At 33.8% G+C, this 19,434-nt stretch overlaps 3 protein-coding genes across 10 annotated transcripts; all 3 read left to right on the plus strand.

Moving 5' to 3' along the window:
- The first annotated feature begins 40 nt into the window (after positions 1-40).
- Positions 41-9,032, plus strand: LOC137810432 (spindle pole body component 110). 4 transcript variants are annotated; one of them, XR_011080904.1, is made up of 18 exons: positions 41-340; positions 904-962; positions 1,144-1,237; positions 1,344-1,452; positions 1,530-1,568; positions 1,909-1,992; positions 2,091-2,152; positions 2,759-2,861; positions 3,113-3,253; positions 3,500-3,568; positions 3,661-3,717; positions 3,797-4,009; positions 4,769-4,852; positions 4,988-5,098; positions 6,615-6,685; positions 7,647-7,871; positions 8,210-8,341; positions 8,523-9,032. XR_011080904.1 is itself a non-coding variant. In XM_068611673.1 (18 exons), the coding sequence occupies exons 2-18, from the start codon at positions 905-907 to the stop codon at positions 8,835-8,837; spliced, it is 1,929 nt and encodes a 642-aa protein (XP_068467774.1). In that variant the 5' UTR covers positions 41-340; position 904; the 3' UTR covers positions 8,838-9,032. The 4 variants fall into 4 exon arrangements, 3 of the variants coding, with proteins under 3 accessions (XP_068467774.1, XP_068467776.1, XP_068467775.1); XM_068611673.1 differs by having other exon boundaries at positions 8,248-8,341; XM_068611674.1 differs by having other exon boundaries at positions 79-340; positions 1,349-1,452; positions 8,248-8,341.
- A 1,204-nt stretch (positions 9,033-10,236) lies between these two features.
- On the plus strand, positions 10,237-15,283 carry LOC137810433 (DNA polymerase kappa). Of its 2 annotated transcripts, none has more exons than XM_068611676.1 (14): positions 10,237-10,565; positions 10,694-10,866; positions 11,005-11,178; positions 11,327-11,450; positions 11,533-11,633; positions 11,713-11,799; positions 12,404-12,499; positions 12,658-12,778; positions 13,057-13,185; positions 13,459-13,550; positions 13,794-13,905; positions 14,052-14,329; positions 14,445-14,755; positions 14,896-15,283. In XM_068611676.1, the coding sequence occupies exons 1-14, from the start codon at positions 10,478-10,480 to the stop codon at positions 15,002-15,004; spliced, it is 1,995 nt and encodes a 664-aa protein (XP_068467777.1). In that variant the 5' UTR covers positions 10,237-10,477; the 3' UTR covers positions 15,005-15,283. The 2 variants fall into 2 exon arrangements, with proteins under 2 accessions (XP_068467777.1, XP_068467778.1); XM_068611677.1 differs by having other exon boundaries at positions 14,899-15,283.
- Positions 15,284-16,414: 1,131 nt separating this feature from the next.
- LOC137810434 (uncharacterized) lies at positions 16,415-19,426 on the plus strand. Of its 4 annotated transcripts, none has more exons than XM_068611680.1 (5): positions 16,415-16,562; positions 16,792-16,810; positions 16,859-16,972; positions 17,865-17,925; positions 18,256-19,426. In XM_068611680.1, the coding sequence occupies exons 1-5, from the start codon at positions 16,504-16,506 to the stop codon at positions 18,837-18,839; spliced, it is 837 nt and encodes a 278-aa protein (XP_068467781.1). In that variant the 5' UTR covers positions 16,415-16,503; the 3' UTR covers positions 18,840-19,426. The 4 variants fall into 4 exon arrangements, with proteins under 4 accessions (XP_068467781.1, XP_068467782.1, XP_068467779.1 ...); XM_068611681.1 differs by having other exon boundaries at positions 17,868-17,925; XM_068611678.1 differs by having other exon boundaries at positions 16,792-16,972.
- The last annotated feature ends 8 nt before the right edge of the window (positions 19,427-19,434 follow it).

The raw sequence follows: 19,434 nt of genomic DNA on the forward strand, positions 1-19,434 counted from the left end.
GAAGATACATCTAAAATTTTAAAGATTGTGCAAGTTCTTCGAAGCATCCCTTTTGAGTTTTTACCTAAAAAGAAGAACAAAAGGTTTACTATTGAAATGGAACAGATTCATCAGCGTCATGACTCTTTTCTTGAGTTTCTAATAAACAAGTTTGTGAATAAAATAAAATACAATAAGATTATCTTAAACGGCTTAATTAGCATTTCTTTTGGTAACGCCTTCGTTTTCCCATTTGTTACCAAAACCTTTCACCGAAGCTGCTAGAATTTCAGAAATCATCGCAGTTCGCTGTGCTTTATCGCCGATTTGAAGAGTCTTCGTTTCAATTTTCCAATTCCAGGTCATCTCCATGTTCTCATCATTCATACTTTTTTGTTTTATAATTATCCTTATAATATTATATTGTTGCTGTTTACTATTGATTTTGTAGAATAGGGTTCGTTTTGTTTTTTGGGATTGGGAGTACACGGATTGTGCTTCTTCGTTAGATTTTCGGTTTCGGAGGAATTTAACCCAATTCATGTATTGACTCCTGGTTTTTGCCTCTTTGACCCCTTTTATGGAGTAATTTGCAGAATTTTCAGCAAACAGAAGTGCATTTTTTTGTAATTTAGAATCCATCACCCTCGTATAATTGCGTGGTGAAATTTTGCTGGTTTTGTTCGTTCTTATATTCTTTCGACTTAAAAGATACGTAATAGGAAGCATTATATAAACTCATCAGTTCTTCATTAAAAAGGCTTAGTGGAGTTAGCTTTTCAACTGCAATCTTAAGGGCTTCGAATTTGGTTTCATTCTCTTTGTGAATCTTTTGTGTTTTATTCGATGGTATAAACTACGAGCTCTGGGTTTTGACAGTAATTGAGCTTTCAAATTTTGTTGGTTTAATGGTTTTTCCCCCAGAATGGCAGAGAATACAGATGACGAATCGTTGTTGGCTCGTATACAACAACTGGAACATGGTATGTGCATTTTATTTCCTGTACATGTTAATTTAACTCTCTTACAATGGGTGGTTTTAGGTTTAGTGAGAACACTAGACTGATGTTGAATTGTTTAAACTGTTGTCTCCTGTAAACTTTTGCTTGGCATTGAGGTTATTTATTATAGTTATTGAATTTACAAAAGTATGTAATTTTTTAGAGCGTGATGAATTACACAAGGACATCGAACAGTTATGCATGCAGCAAGCCGGGCCTGGCTATCTTGCTGTGGCTACTCGAATGCATTTTCAAAGGTATCTGTTTATTTTCCTACTCTTAAGGCAATCTACATACAGAACGTGTATATTGTCTTAATCCCAACAAAGGATATCCACTATATTCAAATCTATCCCCAATTAGGACAGCTGGATTGGAGCAGGAGATTGAGAGTTTGAAAACGAAGTTGGCTGCTTGCTCAAGGGAAAATCTAAATCTGCAAGATGAGCTTTCTGAGGCATACAGAATTAAAGTGAGTTATTGAATATTTTGACTTTGTTGCTTAAAATTCTTTCTATTTTACTTACATATTTACTTTACTATATTCAGGGTCAACTTGCAGATCTGCACAGCGCTGAGGTTTCAAAGGTCTCTCTTTCTTCTCACCCTATGTTCTTCATTTTGTTTTACACTCTAGCATTGAGATTGCATGGGCAATTGTTGTCCCGCTTTAGCAACTTGTGGAGAGTTGCTGGATCAAAATTATTACATTTAATTGAAAATTTTATAATGGATTTATGGTGAGAACATGAAGGAAAAAATTCTTAATCCAATTTATAAATTAATTGTGATCATGCTATAGTTTGTTGAAAGAGTTGACGTGTTTTGACTGATGTGACTTGTGAGATTTATGGTTTTGGTTTGTACTTTGACTTAGTTGTCCAAGAGAAGTAATGTTACTAATAATGACTTCAAATTTAATGTCCAGAACATGGAAGCTGAGAAGCAGGTAAAATTTTTCCAATGTTGTATGGCTACTGCTTTCGCTGAAAGGGATCAAGCAATTATTGAGGTTACAATATTGGCCATTTTCCTTAATAAATATTGTTTTCAGTACTGTGTAAATTTTGTTGTAGTTGATATTTTCTAAATTTCTCTTTATACTAACAGTCTGAAAAGGCCAAAGAAAAGGAGGAGACAATGTTGCAACAAGTACATGGCATCCACCAGAGGTATCCTCAATCTGTGTCATTTTAGTGCCTACATATCAATAACGAATAATTACCAAGGAAAGCCGAAATAGAAAGATAGGTGACTTAGGAGGTCTGAGAAAAGATCCTGTTTTTATTTTATGTAAGTAGACAATGATGATGACATGATGCACTTGTTGCTTAATTATGTTTGGTGTAACAAATAAGCTAGTGGACGAACACACTGAGATCCACCCAAGAATTATAACAACTATGACCAACAGAAGAGACATGTTTTAATTTTTCTCACCTATGATTTTCCATTTTAAGTGATTTATTCATCTTGCATGGCAAATTTGGGATGTTGTATTTTCATATAGTCTACATTTATTTCAGTTGAAACTGTTCTTGCAAGTTGTTAGTGTGTCTGGTCTCTTTACATGGAGGGCCATATGAGCTCTCTATTGGAGGTGTTAATTGCTTTTCTGTAAGGTAAATTCGAGCAAGATTGAAAGGTCAAAACTTATGTGCCTATTATATGATTACCTATACCTCGGTTCTGTATGATCTTGTTTTTTTATGCATGTAGGATATGTTTACGTGGGAAAACATTTTTTTTATTTTACTTGCAATCTATCTTCAACACAGGGTAGAGGAGCTCACCGCAGATTGTCTTAAACTAAAGGAATTTAATGATGCTCTGCAGATTGATCAAGCAGTACATATGAAGCAAAGTGAAGACTTCAAGAAAGTAGTGTTCTCGCTCTCCCCCCCTCTATGACTTGCTATCTTTCATTTTTTATTTACTTTGTTAGTCAGAACAAAGCTTATCCAATGGTTTCTTAGGATACAAAAATAATACTTAAAAAAGAGTTATCCTGCTTATTTCCTATTAATTTCTTCATTATGCAATCTATAACAAAATATTTGTTGTGGCATTTAATGGATCTTAAATACATGACTCAACTTTTGGGTGTCTCTGTATATTTTTATGAATTTCAGGTAATTAACAAGTTCTTTCAGATCAGGCAACATTCTGTGAAGGAATTTGAAGATACTAGTTGGGATGAAAAATGTGCATGTCTTTTGGGTGACCCTGAGGAGGTGTGGAGCTTCAATGATGCTTCCACCTCTAAATACATTGTAAGATTTCGAAAACCCTGGTATTCTCTTTCCTTGATTATCAGGTGATGTGTTCCTTATGTTATGCTGGTTATTCAGTATGCTATCCAGCGTGACATATGCTAAAACTCACCACATCCTTTGGAACGTAGTTTGATTTGGCATGCTATTCACTTATGTGATTACAGATAACTGCTGTTACTTAGGAGATTACTGTATTGAGATTATATATTCTGTACATATTGTGAATAACACTTTCTCAGACAGAGTGCATTAGAAGAACAGCTGGAGAGACTTAGGAGTTCCATGGATTATCTTCAAAATAAACTTAGGGTGGTATGATCTAATTTATCTCTGTTATCAGCTTATATCTAATTAACCTTATTTTTCAATTATCAGTTATTCTTTATCTGTTTTGGATGCTTTAGGGCTTGGAAATCGAAAATCACTTGAAGAAGAGAGTCAACGTACTGGAAAAGAAACAAGTGAGTACTTTCAAAATTTGGAATAAAAATGTCATTTTAATACATCTGTTTATTCTGGATTCCGATGACTTATTTGCAGATTTATATGGACAAAGTGGTTGAGAATGGAATAGCAGACTTGAAACATTATCATTCAAAGTGTAGGGATGAAATTATGAATTTACTTTGTGATGGAGAATCCGTTATTAAATCCATAATCAATGTGATTGAGGAAAATATTTGGAGCACCGTACCAAATTTGACCCCTCAAAGAGATGCAAAACTAGAAGTATCTGAAGCTGTTGATATACATGTAAGCAATCAAGCTAAACCTGTCTCAGAGTCCAAGGTTTGAAACTCCGTGCTAATAATGAATCCCTTTTACAAAGGGAATAGCAAATAGTGCACTTCTAGAAATTTGTGACTTGTAGAGCTATAGATAGTGCACAGTGCAGTAAAGGAATATGATTTATTTAATATTTCAAGTTACAGACTTACTGTAACATACTTTTCTTGAGGATTTTCATGGATGAGAATTAATAATATTATAGTATTACACTTACAATTACAAATTAAAACAGTGGACTAATAAGAAGAGATGTAGAGGGGAAAAAATGACATAAAATCCTAGGAAAATGAGCTTTTTAATTAATCAGTTCAATAGTTGTCAAGCTGACATTGGGCTAGTCACTTTCAAGGACAACGTGACCAGCCGGATCATGTTTAGCGATATTTGGGCAGATGTACTACTCTGATACTCACCTGATTACTTCCAAGCTGAAAACAGGCCAACTTTATACCAAAGAATGCAGTAGGTTTTCCTACAGCTTTTACAATGTATTCTATCAGTAAAATAAACTAGTTTAATATAATAAAGAAGTTCCTTACTTTTTATTTTTAAATTTAAACAACTTAATTATGATGGTATAATAATGACAGGCTTTTATAAAAGTAGTAACATATATGTGTTAACATGGTTTAGTTTACAGTCTGTCTTCATTTTACTGATGTGTGTGACAGTTACAAGATGCAAGCCTAGGTATTTATTAATTTTTTTATTACATTTTCACAGAGGAACAGTCCTAGGGCACTGTCAGTGGGTGCTGGTTTAGAAGGTGACGCATCTGATTTTTTAGCAATGGCTTTGCAAGAGAAGGTACTTTTATTATCTTCACGTTTGTTAAAAATCTTGTGTATTTAGTTTCTCTTTTTCTCATCTCTAATCAAGATATTTGTGCTTCCAATTTCTTGCAATCTTGCTTTCTGATATTTACCATGCTTTATATTTCAGGTTTCGGCACTATTGCTTTTATCACAGCAGGAAGAAAGACATTTATTGGAGAGAAATGTGAATTCGGCCCTACAAGGAAAAACTGAAGAACTTCAGAGGACCTTGTTGCAGGTACTTGTCTGTAACACTTAGAACACTGCAATTACTGATATTCTGGTTGCTTGGTGTTTGTAGGGTCTAGAAAATGGTTTTGGTCGTGGTAAGTGTACTCTTTGGACTATCTTGGTCTGAGAAGAATGTTAGTTGTTTGTTTGCAATATCGGGATTGTTGGTTTTTTTATTTTTACTTTTTTTATAAACCATGTCTAGCATCATAATGAAATTTAACATCCCACCTAGGTTGCCACCTTAAAGTTTTATCAATCATTTGCCACCACATGAGCCATCCATAAAAGAAAAAAGAAGATACAAAAGGCACGAGGGCACAGGCCAAAACTCATGCAAGAAAAAGATACCACCAAATGACTAAAAGAACCTGAATTTGGAGGCTTAAGCGATTCCTAAAGAAATCAAACCTAATGTTAGAAGGTAAATTGTCAAACCAAAAGAAATCAAGTCTATTATCCACACCTAAGTTAGCAAAAGCATCAAAACACATATTCCTTCGTGAAAAATATGAGAAAATTTAAACTTCAAAGCTTTGCATGTGATTTGAGCTTTCTGCCATGGGTCTTCAGCTTCCAAGGAACAACTTTTGGGTTCTCAAACGGATGACTAACCAATGTAGAATCACACTCGAGCCAAATTCTTTTAAAGCATAAATGGAGACCATCAACTTAGCATAAAAGGAGGATCTAATAACCCGTAAAACCTCCAATGAACTCCCCTCTTCTAGCTATGAAAATTCCCCTTCTAGCGACATGGCCAGGACATCCTCTAGCAGCACCATCACTATTAACCTTGGCCCAGCTAACTTCAGGCATGATCCAGTCAATCTGTTTAACTCTAAGACCTTTGGATGTTCGGTCTGAACATTAAAAAATCTATAAATTAAAAGGCCAGTCATATTATTATTCATATACCTGCCATTTGAACATTCCAATGAAGAGCAGAATGAAAGAGGATAGAGTTCATACTAGGAAGAATCCAATTTTGAGAGAAAAATTTCTTAGTCGCTTTGCAAACATCATCTCCAACGATACCCCTATAAGTCTGATGGAAACACCCCCCCAAAACTGTCTGGATCAAGGACACTATTGACATTGAGGTTAAAAACTGCATTCTTAATCTTATCATTAGAAGAGCAAGCAACAAGACTATCATTTCCGCTGCTGTCACCATATGAGAAACATGAGAATCAACAAAGTTATGCACATTCATCAGATTATGATCATTAGAAGCATCAAAAAGATTAGAATAATAATTCAAAATATGAGTCTCAATTTGTTGTTTACTATCCAAAATATTTTCAGAATCAATCAGTTCAGAGATATTGTTACCAGTCCTTCTCGTTTTAACAATTTCATGGAAAAAACTAGTGCCTCTATCACCGTATCATTAAACCAGTCAATGCGTGTCTTATCTGGGTCGAAGCAATAAAATTTAGAACCGTACATGCAAGTATCCTTTGATATTATCCACTGTTTACAAATAGTTTTTTACTTGCAAGGTTTTTTTTTTGCTTCAGGTTACTAATGAAAAGGTCAAAGCTCTCATGGAATTGGCTCAATTGAAGCAGGAGCATCAATTACTTTTGGAGTATGATTACTTTAATGTTGACAGTTGCTAATTCAATAATTTTTGCATCACTGTATATTTTTTTGCAGTTGCTCTGTTATTTTGTAGTGAATTTTTTTCAAAGCATTTTTCCTGTTTTCTTCAATAAAAAATATAGTAATTTTATACTTTGGTTCTTGTGTCATTTTACTATTTTAAAGGATGAAATTGCATTAACATGCTTTGCTGTCTTCTATTTTTCGTAGTACTTGGCTTTTTCATTTTTTTTTCATTGTCCTTAAAAGTAGAAGTCCTCTAATTAACTTCTGTAAAAGTTATATTTTTTGTTCATTGAAAAAAGTTATGGCTCGGCTTCTCCATTTAAGGAAAGGAGACTAAAAAAAAGTTGGGCAAAATACTACACAAGTTAATGATTTTGATTGTCTTTAACTCTTCATGGTTAGCAACTGGATATCGTGGAAATATGCTACACTAGTATACTATTTTCATTTTTTGGGTTTAAAAGTAACACTAGGTATCTTTATGACACTGAAGTATGAAGCTCAAAAGTGTGCTTTATTTTTTATTTTCCTGAAACTTATTGCTTTAAACTACATAACAACCATACCACCACCTTATTGCTATAGAAATTACAGAGTCTTCATGATGTCTAATTGGCTTTGATCCTTCAAACACCGCCACTACTCCCTTCTGGCACACTGTTGGTGTTTCTTTTCAATCTTGAAAATTTAATAAGAAATAGTTTATTGAATTGCATGCAAACAATACATTTACGCAACAATAAGAGTTCACCCATGTCTCCACCTTTAATCTTATTTTTATTCAATTTACTCCTTTTTTTACCAGCAATTGGATTCTTCATCATTCATTAGCTATCAGTTGAATTTTATCCCTCTTTATTTGTGTTTCTTTCTCCTGCTACTTCAAAATATTCTCCTTTAATGTGGAATGCCATTTTGATTTCGTTCTAATGCATGTGCAGAAAATTGGGTAGTGAACCTAATCAAGGGAAATGTGTGGTCAACATCGGAGACAGAAATTTTGTTACTCGTGAAAGAGATGGAACTTTAAAGAACTTACTGAAGAAATCCTATCTGAGACGATGGATTGCCCCACTGGATGTTAGTGGAAATGAAGTTGACAGTAGTTCAAACAATGAAGGGAAAATTTTCAATCATCAATCCAGTAGCAGTATGGATTTTGCAAGGCATGTATTAAATTTGGGAATTTGTGTTATCTGATTTTATTCCTTTAATGGATGATTGTGGCTGGACTACGTTTTTTGGGTAATTTAAATTTAGGGTAGAGGGATAATACCCTTAGTCCGAGTACAATTACTAAAAGCCTTTCATTTCAAAATACTTAAGCGGACTTACATTTAATTCACCCCAAGTAGATGAGTAGGGTTTTATACTTTGATTTGTCAAACACAAGATTTTGCCTTTTACTCCACTCAGTTAATCCCTTGGGGTTCTGGAGAGTTTAAGCTTTAAACCATGTCCTATCTATTTTTGAGATAGCATTACGTATGGTGTTTCTTTTCAGCCTTCTGTTTACTTGCATAGTTTACTTCTGCTTATCAGAATGAAGATTGAAAATGCAACTCTTAAGGAAAGCATGGAAAGCATGGAACATTTAACTTCATCAATTCATAGGCTTCGTCTCTCTCTTTCAAAGGTATCATACTGTTTTCTTTCAAACTGTTAAAATTTTAATATTTGAAAGAGAGAGATCAGGGGAAGGGGGCTCTTCATTTTTTTGGGCCATAAAGGGAAGTTGTTTAACTTAAGCTCTCTTTTAGCACGGATTAACCAGAAACCATATCCTGTTTGCTAAAATGTATTAACATGGTTTTTAGGCCAAGGAGTGTGTGACTTCGGAAGGTACAATTTCCGGTGTTTCAGAAATCCTTAGTGACGTTATTCGTGAAGCAGAACTTTTAAGGACTGCTCTTGGTAGCTCCTTGCCAACCAGCTGGTCTGTTGAGGCAGATATTAGTTACATTGGATACAGCGTGAGCAGTGACAGGGGGGATCAGGAAGGCATTGATGAGAAGATGGATACTGTTTCTGCTGCAGGGCTTGAAATGGTTGAGCTTCTGATTTTTTCGGCTCAGATTTTGAGGGACTTGCAAACCAGGATGGTATTGGTTCCTGGTATAGAAGTTCAATGAACTGCTCCTTGTGTGATAATATAAGCCATCTCAGGTGCATTGTGTATTTGGCTGATAGTTGAAGCCCGTTGTGCTGCTTTGATCCCGCAGGGTCATGAATCATGTTATGTTTGTCTATAATTCTCATGCAGTCGCATATTTCACTACTTATGGTTTCTATCACTCTATTCATTCTATTATATTGTGTTTATGTTAGTCTGTGATACTTTTCTGATTGTAATTTTAACCTGGTTCCATCAACAAGAAAAAAAATTCTATTATTTTTCAATTATACCTTAACGTAAATTTAAACCACATATTATATATTAAGGTTGATTAAAATTATTGAGAAGTTGAATTCAAATCAAAATGAGACTCAATGAAAAAAAAGTAGGTAGAACTAACATTTATCATGTTTTAATTAGCTGTTTTGTGTATCAACAAGATGTGATTACATTATCCTTTTGCCGTTTGAGAACATGAGAAGATAGATAAAAAAATTTCTTGCTTATTATATTCTACCATTTTATTCTTCAATTTTTCTTTAACCCCAAACTCAAACCCAAATGTGAAATATATAATTTTTCTCTTACCTCAAACTCAATCCCAAAATCACAAAACTAGATGTTCTAAGAGAGAGAGAGAGAAATAATTTTCTCATTTTTGAATTTATTTCTCTCCATATTATGCAAAAGTACAATTTTTTTCTTTGAAGTGTATTTTTTTGACCATATATCCAAACTCAACAACTTCGGAAAAGGTCGAGAATAAAAAAACAATGAAATTTAGTTTATTATAAGTGATTTTTTTAAAAGATTTTAAAATGCATTTAAGTCTTATGTCACTTTGTTTCATATCTACCCAAGAATACATAAGAGTGAGAAATGCGTCATCATACCATTTAAATTTTGATGTAGAGTTTTGTTAAGAATTAACTAAAGGAAGAACATAGATGTAGGATGGAAAATTTTCATAGGAAGAACATAGATGTAGGATGGAAAAAATTTCATAAACTCATTTTGGGTGACAAAATTACTTAGGGACTGATGACACTCAAGTTTTTAAAGACCAAATTAAATATTTACTCTAATAAACTTTTAAAACTATTTGATACTTCATTAAATAAATTTTATTTAACGTATATATATATCTTCAAAGTTCAGAATAAAAAACATTTGAAATTTATTTCAAGTAATTGTAAAGTCAATATTAAAATATTTAAAATTAAATTAATAAAATTTAATCTTAACAAATATTTAGTATTTCAATTCACGGTGAAACTAATTTATACTGTAATAATACATTCACAACTCATATTTTTTATTAAAATATTATATATTATTATAATGGTTTGTTAAGATTTGTATTTTACTTTTGAGCAATGATATATGGACAACTTCTTCCACTATACAACTCTTCATTCATTTATAATATAAAAAAGGATATTTTTATTATTTCATACAAAAGTTGAAATTTTAAATAAAGAAAGAGAGTTGTATACTTAAAAAAAAATTGTCACTGTATCATTTTCCTTACTTTTTGTGTTAAAGAAATGTTTTCCTTTTATATATTCAATTTAATTACAATTTTAAAATGTCATCAAGATTTATGAAGTCTGATATAATTTGTATCACAGAAGTGAGTGCGCGAAGTGGAAGGCGATGGAGGGAGCGAATGGTGGCGGCGATGGCGATGGTGGCGATCGTCCATGGCAATCTTACCACACTGTTTACACAACCGCTAAAGCAGGTCTCGTGGCCTCCCGTTTCTTTTCTGCTCTTTAATTCACTTTCACAAACACTAATTGAATCGTGTTTATCTGAATTTCACATTTGAATTAAATGAACACTATTGCTTTGGTATTGCCTATTGTTAAGGAATGGAAGGAGTGGACAAGGAGAAAGTGCAGAAAGTAGTTTACGAAATGAGTAAAGGATCCAAATATTTTCAAAACGAGGAACGCAAGGAAGCTTTTATTAACCAGAAAGTTCAGAACCTGCGAATTCAGTGTGCTAAGCTCACAGAAGCAGACCTGGTCCACTATCGCAAGGTAATTTAATGAAATCACCGTTTCTCTTTTTTCCAACAAATTCCCGTTTTGTTGGTTCCGTTTCTTCAAAGGAGAGGTAATTGAATTTTAATGGTTTTAACGTATATTAGTTTAATGTATCAGTTTTTATTATGATAGGTGGCGGATAGAAGAATTGTTGAGCTAGAAGCTTCGCGTGACCTTTCGAGGATTTGGTTACATGTAGATATGGATGCTTTCTATGCTGCAGTTGAGACTTTAAGTAACCCTACATTACAGGGCAAGCCAATGGCTGTTGGGAGCATGTCCATGATATCCACTGCCAACTATGAGGTTTACTTTCTCAATGCATTATAATCTTGATATTCTTTTTTCAGTATTTTAGAAAATGAAATGATCTGGTGTGGGTGTTTGAAACAATTAATCTGCATGAACTCCACTGAATTATGGAATTCCTGATCCTGCTTTGGTCTTTACACAGGCCCGAAAATTTGGGGTTCGTGCTGCCATGCCTGGGTTCATTGCACGTAAGCTATGTCCAGAATTAATCTTTGTCCCAATAGATTTCAAGAAGTATACTTATTATAGTGATTTGACTAGAAAAGGTATTCTTCTTTTTGTGATTAATTTTGTAACTTTTTCCTTTTAATTATTGATGCTAGCTTGACATAAACTTATGATCGTTAGTTTTCCGGATATACGATCCCAATTTCATTGCTGGTAGCCTGGACGAAGCATACCTTGATATAACTGAAGTTTGCAAAGAAAGGAATGTCAATAGTGAAGAAGTAAGTTGGCACAATTAAATTAACAATGGAAGACCTTTTATGTATTAAATCTCTTGATTTAGTGAATTTGGATATTTAGATTGCCCAAGAACTCAGAGCTGGTGTTTATGAAGAGACTGGTCTCACATGTAGTGCTGGAGTGGCACCAAATCGCTTACTTGCTAAGGTTCTGGATACTATCTGCCAAACATGTTTCTCATGACCATGTTATCAGCCCATTTGTTCTCAAAAGCACCTTATCATGTTACATTTGAGATATTAAACCCCTGTGCATTCACTTTTGTGATTGCCTGGGGTTGTTTTCTGTTTTCAAATGAAATTCATTAAGGAATGCTGCACTTTCACATTAATTAGGAATGGACAACGTACATGATTTTTCCCCTTTCATTTTCGATTTTCTTTGAATTCTTTCTGTGTATCTTTTCAATTCTCTCATAACTGGCCGTGACAGTTGTCATTTTTTAGTTTTTTGGTTGAATTTTTGCTGCCATAGTCCCACTCTCCCACGCACAAATCATTACCCAAGTTTATAAGTCATAAATTAGAATTTTTGGTGACACCTAATGGGGTGTTAGCTTTATGCATCTGGTTTTTTTGTTTTAACGTTTTGCATGGCTAATGTTTTCTACTTCAAATATTGTCAAGTAGAGGCTCTGGAACAATACTTCTTTCTAACTCTTATTTTCTTGATAAACTGTTTAGTGATTATTTTTTCTGCTTGGGAAATTTCGTGCTATGACTTTATAATATTGACATTTAGTCTCATATAGGTTTGTTCAGACATAAACAAGCCAAATGGACAGTATATTTTGCCAAATGACCGCATGGCTGTTATGACCTTTGTATCCTCCCTTCCTATCAGAAAGGTGTGCTTGAGTTTTTTGTATTCTGATTTCATCAATGGGGATTTCTGATTCCAAAATTACTGGTTTTTTTCTAGACTTGGGCAGGACTGTTTTATATGCACTTGCTTGTCTTTAAAAGAGATTACTTTGTGATTAATAATCGGGAATGATATTGACAGATTGGGGGCATTGGTAAGGTCACAGAACATATTTTAAAGGGAGTTTTTGAAATTAACACATGTGAGCAGATGCTGGAGAAGAGTAGCTACCTTTATGCAATTCTCTCTCAGCCAACAGCAGGTTAGCCAGCCATCTGTTCAGGAGTTGTTGCTTTTGTTATCAATGTGCAAGTTATATTTACATGGAAATTCAGCTGAACTTAATACAAATTATGCATTTATTTTGGTATTTTGATGTCTATTCTGAAAATTATATATCTTCTGCTTTCTACTTCTAGTATTTGGCAACTATGTAGTTTAGGTTTTCTGACCATAATTTTTGTTTTGTGCTTATGTTCCATTCCGAATTAATTATGGGATTCCTTTAATAACTTGTGACTTTTTGTCAATTTGCTGCAGAATTTTTTTGCTCTGTAGGCTTAGGTCTTGGGCAGAAAGATTCTCCCCAAGTGAGATTTCGGAAAAGTATTAGTAATGAAAGAACATTTTCTGCCACTGAAGATGAGGTGCTATTGCATAAAAAATTGGGTATCCATCTTGCCTATTACTGTTTTACCTTTAAAGGAAAGTTGTTTGATTGTAAATGTGGTCATCCTAAATTATTTGGGCTTTGCAGTACCTCATTATTGAAACTCGTATCTGGGTTTCAATTGATTTGGATTGCAGCCTTCAATCCACTACATATACTTGACTTTTCAAAAAGTTTAGCAGTTGACTGTGTCACGTTGAGTTTCTGAATTAGATAAGACTTTGGGTATATTGACACATCATCATATGAACCATGCAAGCTTACTTTTGCAGTGGAGCTTGCTGAAATGCTATCGGTCGACATGCAGAAAGAGGGTCTGTGTGGGCGAACATTGACTCTTAAGCTGAAAACTGCTTCTTTTGAGGTATTACTTGTTATTGATGCCTTGACACTGTTTTCTCAACATTTTCCTAATGGTCGAGAGTAATTTAGTTGCTTAGTCACCTGTGTATGAAACTTGATTGGAAAAGAAAAGTCACCTGTTGTTGAAGAGAAATTAACTTAACCTCAAGGACATTATGATTTGTTGGTTTTTCTTGAATTTTGTTCTAGTCCCGTTTGAAATGCTATATTTTGTTTCAAGTGCTAATAAATGCACAACCTATAGGTTCGGACCAGAGCTGTGACTTTACAAAAGTACATCAGCTCGAGTGAGGATATCTTGAAGCATGCTAAGAAGTTGCTAAAAGCTGAACTTCCTATTTCAGTAAGATTGATAGGTATGTGTTTCTGTTAGGTTTGTTATTGTTGAGATTTATCCAGACAGTGCTGGCCAAGTAAAAAGGCACTTACTGCTTACAGTTAGACTATGAGTCACATTGGTGCCTCATCTGTGTCAGCATAACAAAGATTTTTCTTCTGTTAGGCCTTAGAGTATCTCAGTTTAATGGAGACAAATGTAGTGCTGCGCCTGACCCTACACAGAAGACCATTACCAACTTCATTACTTCAGGAGATGTCAATAGAAATTGTAGTTCTTTTCCAGATGTTGCAGATCTGGACTTTGTCAGTGATGCAGAAACCAATCTTTCCATTGACAATCGGCAGACAAGTCAACTTGATTGGAGAGATCCTTTTGTTGGTAACTATTTGTCTGATGGAGATCACCAAAGCTGTATTGTCCAGAAAAATGGTGTAGAAGAGGTCTCTCTTTTTCTCCCTACTTGTTTAGCCATGTAGCAGATATATAAATGCATTCAGAAATTGTTTGAGGAGCATTCTCCTGTCACTTCTATTGTGTTTTCTGTTGTCTTACCAGGTACAAACACCTAGTAATGATGCTACAAGTTCTCACCACAGTGGATTTACAGAAGGATCTACTTCTTTCCAGGGGCAGTTCGAAGGCATAAATGTGATGAATGAGTCTAAGCTACGGGAGGGTGCGAGACTTAATTCTTGTTGTCAGGAGACGACAATGTTGTGGTTGAATGACTACAAATGTTCACTTTGTGGAATAGAACTACCTCCAAGTTTTGTTGAGGAAAGATTGGAACACTCTGATTTTCATCTTGCTGAAAAGCTTCAAAAGGAAGAATCTAGGATTCACCAACCATATGTTCCGAGTCGAAGGTACAATGTTTATCTTCTACAATTTGCTTTACCTTTTACAATTGCAAGTTGATAGATAAGAATTGACAGAGTGCAAGCATGTGTTCACATTTTTTGCTTAAGGTGTTCTTTAAAGTAAGATATTAACAAATGTTTTTCAGTAGGAATCAAAAGGATGGAATCACTAGACAAAGCAAATCTAAGAAGCAAAAGTTGTCCAACAAAGAAGGCAAATATACACCCATTGATTCTTTTTTTGTTAAAAAGTAATCAATCACAGCTGTCAAATTTATTGTAATGTACAGAATAACTCAATTTTTGTCTTTTATTGTATTATATGCATGCTATTTTTCCTTGTAACATGTACAAAATAATAAATTCATCTGCTTGTAACTTCTGTTGTAGAGAAACCTTGTAATTTAAGTTGTGTAAAATAGTTTTTCACGCCACATATTGTTCTGTGAGCGTATTGTTATCCGTTCACAATACACTATCTCCAAGTTGAATTGAAGAGACCTAAATTTATAGGGAAGAAGTTGTTTTTCAAAAGTGCACTCTCTGGCAAACAGGAGTTGGTTTATTGGAGCACACTTTCTAATACAATTCAAGGAGAGAGATGAGGGATACATTTTAAAAAGTGTGATGAATTTTCAATTTGTTTTTCAAACCCAATAAAATTTGAGAGAGACACATTAAGTGTAAAATTTTCAAATCTACCTATTTTGTGTTTGACAAATACCAAAAAAATCAGTCTCCTCCATGTTTGATTTGGGGTGATTTTCTTTGGTAATGAACAAAAAAATCGCCTCACGAGAAACAAGCAAAAAGAATGTCACAAATTTTAGGTAGTCATATTTGGAAATACTTATCTTGTTACTTTCATTAGCCAAAAATGAATAAATTTGTTATCCATCAAGTGAAAATGAATAATATTTTGGTTATACAAAAAATTAGGAAATAGTCGTAGATATTTATTTTACTTATGATTAAATTTTTTATATAATATCATGTTTATTGTGGGTCTTGTAATGATTGGTTAGTTTAATTTTCTGGTCTTAAGTGCCACGTAAATCTAAATACTATTCATGATATTCACTTTAATAGTAAGTTGTTAAAAATAGTTGCTTAATCTAATTTTATAAATCTATAATTAATTTTTTATTTAATGTCTCAATCTCTAATTTTTTATTTGGATTTCAATATAAACTTTGCTTCTTACTTATTTATTTATTTTTGTTTCTACTTCCTTGTTTATCCAATAGCTTTCTTTTTGTCCACTTCGTTTTTTAAGCTATGATGCTTATATGAGGAACACCATCTGATATTCTCCAACACCGAAAGAATCTAAGCAATCATGTTTAACATTAATTAACCCTCTTAAGCACATATATTAGAAATATTCTTATGAGACAAAAACATATTTAACATCAAACAAAAATCCATGAAAATATCGTATACCAATTTCGAATATTTTGGAACAAAAAAAATCGAAACTTCACAAATACCTCGTTGAGAAGTTAAATACATGTAATCTTATAGTTAACTTTCACTTATATGTTAACAACATACTAACATTAAAATAAATAAATTAATGAAAGATTAATTATTTTAAAATTATGTAAAGTTTTTTTTATTGAAATTTCAAATATATTGAATATTCATAAAAAAAGAATAGACTGAAAAGCAGAGTGCGTGCATTGTGTGGATGAAAAGAGAGAGGTATATCCCCAAAAGAGACAAAGGGAGAAAGAAACCTAAGACTTCTGAGAATGTCTCGTCGTCACTCCGATTCCAAGCGACGCCATTCTAGATTCGATCCTCAACCCAGGTTCCTCTCTCTTTTCTTCTCAACTTTTCTCTTTCACTTTCTGCCTCCTCACACTTTTAATGCTTAATTTTCTGGGTCTATTTCTCATATTCTGCGTTGTGCGGTGTTTAGCAGTAATGCCTATCGGTCTTTTATGCGTTTAAGCCAATCAATAATTCTAAATTTGCAACCTGAGTTTGGAATGATGAGTTGTAATGGATGCATTGTATTGTATTGTATTGTGTTGCAGCGGGAAGAGATATAGAAGGGATGGATATGGAAAAGAAGAGAAAGAGAGAGTGGCAAGCAGCGTTAGCGAACAAAATGGAGACCATCGGCGGCTGAATCAAAATGATCCTCCTTCGGCTAAGCAACAATCTGCCTCTCTTCACAATAAACCAAATGATCACCATGCACCTCATCCCACTCAAGTACCCACATCTCCCTTATTTTCATTATTACTTTCTTCCTCTTTTAATTTGTTTTTCACACTGTTAGAATTACTACACAAAATTCTTGCTAAAAGTATGTACATCAATAATCGTTCATAAGCTTGAAGAGGATTGCATACCGCTACCGAACATCCCCCTTCTTGATTAACTTCAGTGCTTAGTTATTATATTTTCATTGGATTGCATGCAATTGGTTATGTTTACTCTCAGGGTTACACTAAAAAAAAAATCATTAAATAGGAACCGTTCTTAGAAATAAAAAATAATTAATTGTTAAACAAAATTAGATATTATTTTAGAGACTAAAAAGTTTATTGATATTTAAATTAGTTTTTATTATTGATAAATGAATTCTAAATTGGTATCTAAATAGATACCAATGTTTTAGATATCAACTTTAGAATTTAAACAATTGGTAGCTAAAACTTAGGTAGCTAATTAGATATCAATTTAGAAACTATTTATCATAAACTAATTTAGAAACCAATAATATTTTTAGTTAATATAGAAACTAACAATTTTTTATTTTTAAAATTGGTTTCTAATTAATGATTTTGTAGTAGTGTTAGTTTAGCTGCATGAATAGTTTATGCGTGTATATGTGATTATTTTAGCTGAATATATAAACATTTATTTCCATTATAGCATAATAGTTGTTGAAAATGATTCTTACGGTCTCAAATTTGTAAGCGCTTGGAATATTTGTAGTCACTTGGTTGTGTTCTCATATGAAAGAAAATGTCTCCATTCAACTAGAGATTTTAAATTTTGTGTGCTTGGTTTTTATTCAGTGTACGCAATCTATTTTTTTGGGGGTGATGTAGTGGGGTTCGTGTTCATCTAAGGCTTGCCTATGCATGTTTTATAACAGCAGGAGAAACGAGGTAGCACTGGGCAGGTTTGCCAAAGCTCGGGTCAAAGGAAAGCAAGTGGTGAGTTTCCATTTTTTATTTATTTTGGATTTGTATTGTCTTCGTATTTTCTGTTATCTTTTCAGTCATTAGTCGTGATGGGATGATTTGTATATTGACTCTTGTCATACAAGTGCAATATTTCTTTCATTTTATGCTAGAAAAAATGTTTTTTTTTTTTCAGTTATAATGTGTTGTATTCGTTTTGTTGTAAAATGTGGTTGAGAATTACAAAAGTTGTTTTTATAATTTTGAGCCACCCGTGCCTTCTTTGCGTGAAGTAGAAATATAACTCATAAAAAACTTGTTCAGGAAATATAATCTAATTAGTTTAGTTCTTTTTTATTCTAGAGCGTGGATGGTGGAAGGACTCAAGCAAGCAGCTTAATGAAAGGGCAGAGACAAGTCACCGTAGAGAGCAGAGAGATGATAAATTACAAGCTAAACCAGATGATAATACTTTCCAACGAAGAGATGGTTTTTCTGAAAGGAAAGATGATCCACCTTCTACCTCAAGGAAAAGACCTGCATTTAGGGAGAAGAGGATTCCAATGGAATCAGGAGATGCTAATCTGGCTGCAGCAGTGGCAGTAAAGTCAAGCGAGATTGACCACCCTTCAGGAAGGAATGACAGGAAGGAGGAAAGAAGCAGCAATCCACACCATTTGGATAGACCTGAGAAGCCTTTTGCAGATGACAGAGCACCTAACAAGGTTGGAGCTAGGAGAGATGGGTTTCCATCAAGAGGAAGAAGGTATGGGGGCAGTGACAGTTATAGGGGAAGAGATCAATTTAATGGAAGACAAGGTTATCGTCTGGATAAGATTCAAACTGATAAGTGGAAGCATGATTTGTATCAAGAGGTAACTAAGGATCCTATTCCACAGACTGAGGATGACCAGATTGCAAAGCTGGAAGCACTCTTGGCATCATAATAGCAAACATCAGGCAATATTTCTGAGATCTTAAATCATCCCTATCGACTTGTAGATTATGGGACAATTTCCATAGACGGTTTAGGTGTGTAATTTATAAGCATGTGCTGCTCTATGCTGCTGAGTTTGTCAATGTATCAAGTTATAATCATCTTCAACATGCCAGGGATGTTAAGCAGAACAGCTGACAGTTTTATGAAGCTATCTGGATTCAATCCTCGCTCAGACAGCTTTTGAAAGTGAAATTACCTTGGCTTTGTTACCACTCGAGTACATTGCAATTGAAATGCTCGAGTTCTCATAAACTATCAACCTTTTTGCTTGTTTTAGACAATCTCTAGTTTGCAAGGTATGTCAATGTCTAGGATTTGTATTTTGGTCTATTTATGTGTACCCCTGTCAAGTATGTCAAGCTCGTGATTGGGTTGAATTGGAGAGGGAAGTATCTCAGTTTATATGAACACGACCTGGTAAAAAGCCTTTACAATTAGGAACAAATTAGCCATTTTAGGAACAAATGGCAACATGATCATTAGTTATGGACATCTGCACTTTCATTTAATGTTATATATTGACATTTTAAATTAGATTGCAG

This window comes from Phaseolus vulgaris, chromosome 2, assembly GCF_000499845.2.
Source record: "Phaseolus vulgaris cultivar G19833 chromosome 2, P. vulgaris v2.0, whole genome shotgun sequence".
NCBI lineage: Eukaryota > Viridiplantae > Streptophyta > Magnoliopsida > Fabales > Fabaceae > Phaseolus > Phaseolus vulgaris.

What these genes read in the sequence shown, in the direction of transcription:
- LOC137810432 (XM_068611673.1), top strand. Translation starts at nt 905, where the DNA reads ATGGCAGAGAATACAGATGACGAATCGTTGTTGGCTCGTATACAACAA. An exon ending in CTGAAGCTGTTGATATACAT is followed by an intron (nt 4,010 to 4,768) that starts GTAAGCAATCAA and finishes ACATTTTCACAG; the next exon opens with AGGAACAGTCCTAGGGCACT. An exon ending in GAGCATCAATTACTTTTGGA is followed by an intron (nt 6,686 to 7,646) that starts GTATGATTACTT and finishes ATGCATGTGCAG; the next exon opens with AAAATTGGGTAGTGAACCTA.
- LOC137810434 (XM_068611678.1), top strand. Translation starts at nt 16,504, where the DNA reads ATGTCTCGTCGTCACTCCGATTCCAAGCGACGCCATTCTAGATTCGAT. An exon ending in AGATTCGATCCTCAACCCAG is followed by an intron (nt 16,563 to 16,791) that starts GTTCCTCTCTCT and finishes ATTGTGTTGCAG; the next exon opens with CGGGAAGAGATATAGAAGGG. An exon ending in ATGCACCTCATCCCACTCAA is followed by an intron (nt 16,973 to 17,864) that starts GTACCCACATCT and finishes GTTTTATAACAG; the next exon opens with CAGGAGAAACGAGGTAGCAC.
- LOC137810433 (XM_068611676.1), top strand. Translation starts at nt 10,478, where the DNA reads ATGGAGGGAGCGAATGGTGGCGGCGATGGCGATGGTGGCGATCGTCCA. An exon ending in TTACACAACCGCTAAAGCAG is followed by an intron (nt 10,566 to 10,693) that starts GTCTCGTGGCCT and finishes CCTATTGTTAAG; the next exon opens with GAATGGAAGGAGTGGACAAG. An exon ending in AGAAAAATGGTGTAGAAGAG is followed by an intron (nt 14,330 to 14,444) that starts GTCTCTCTTTTT and finishes TTGTCTTACCAG; the next exon opens with GTACAAACACCTAGTAATGA.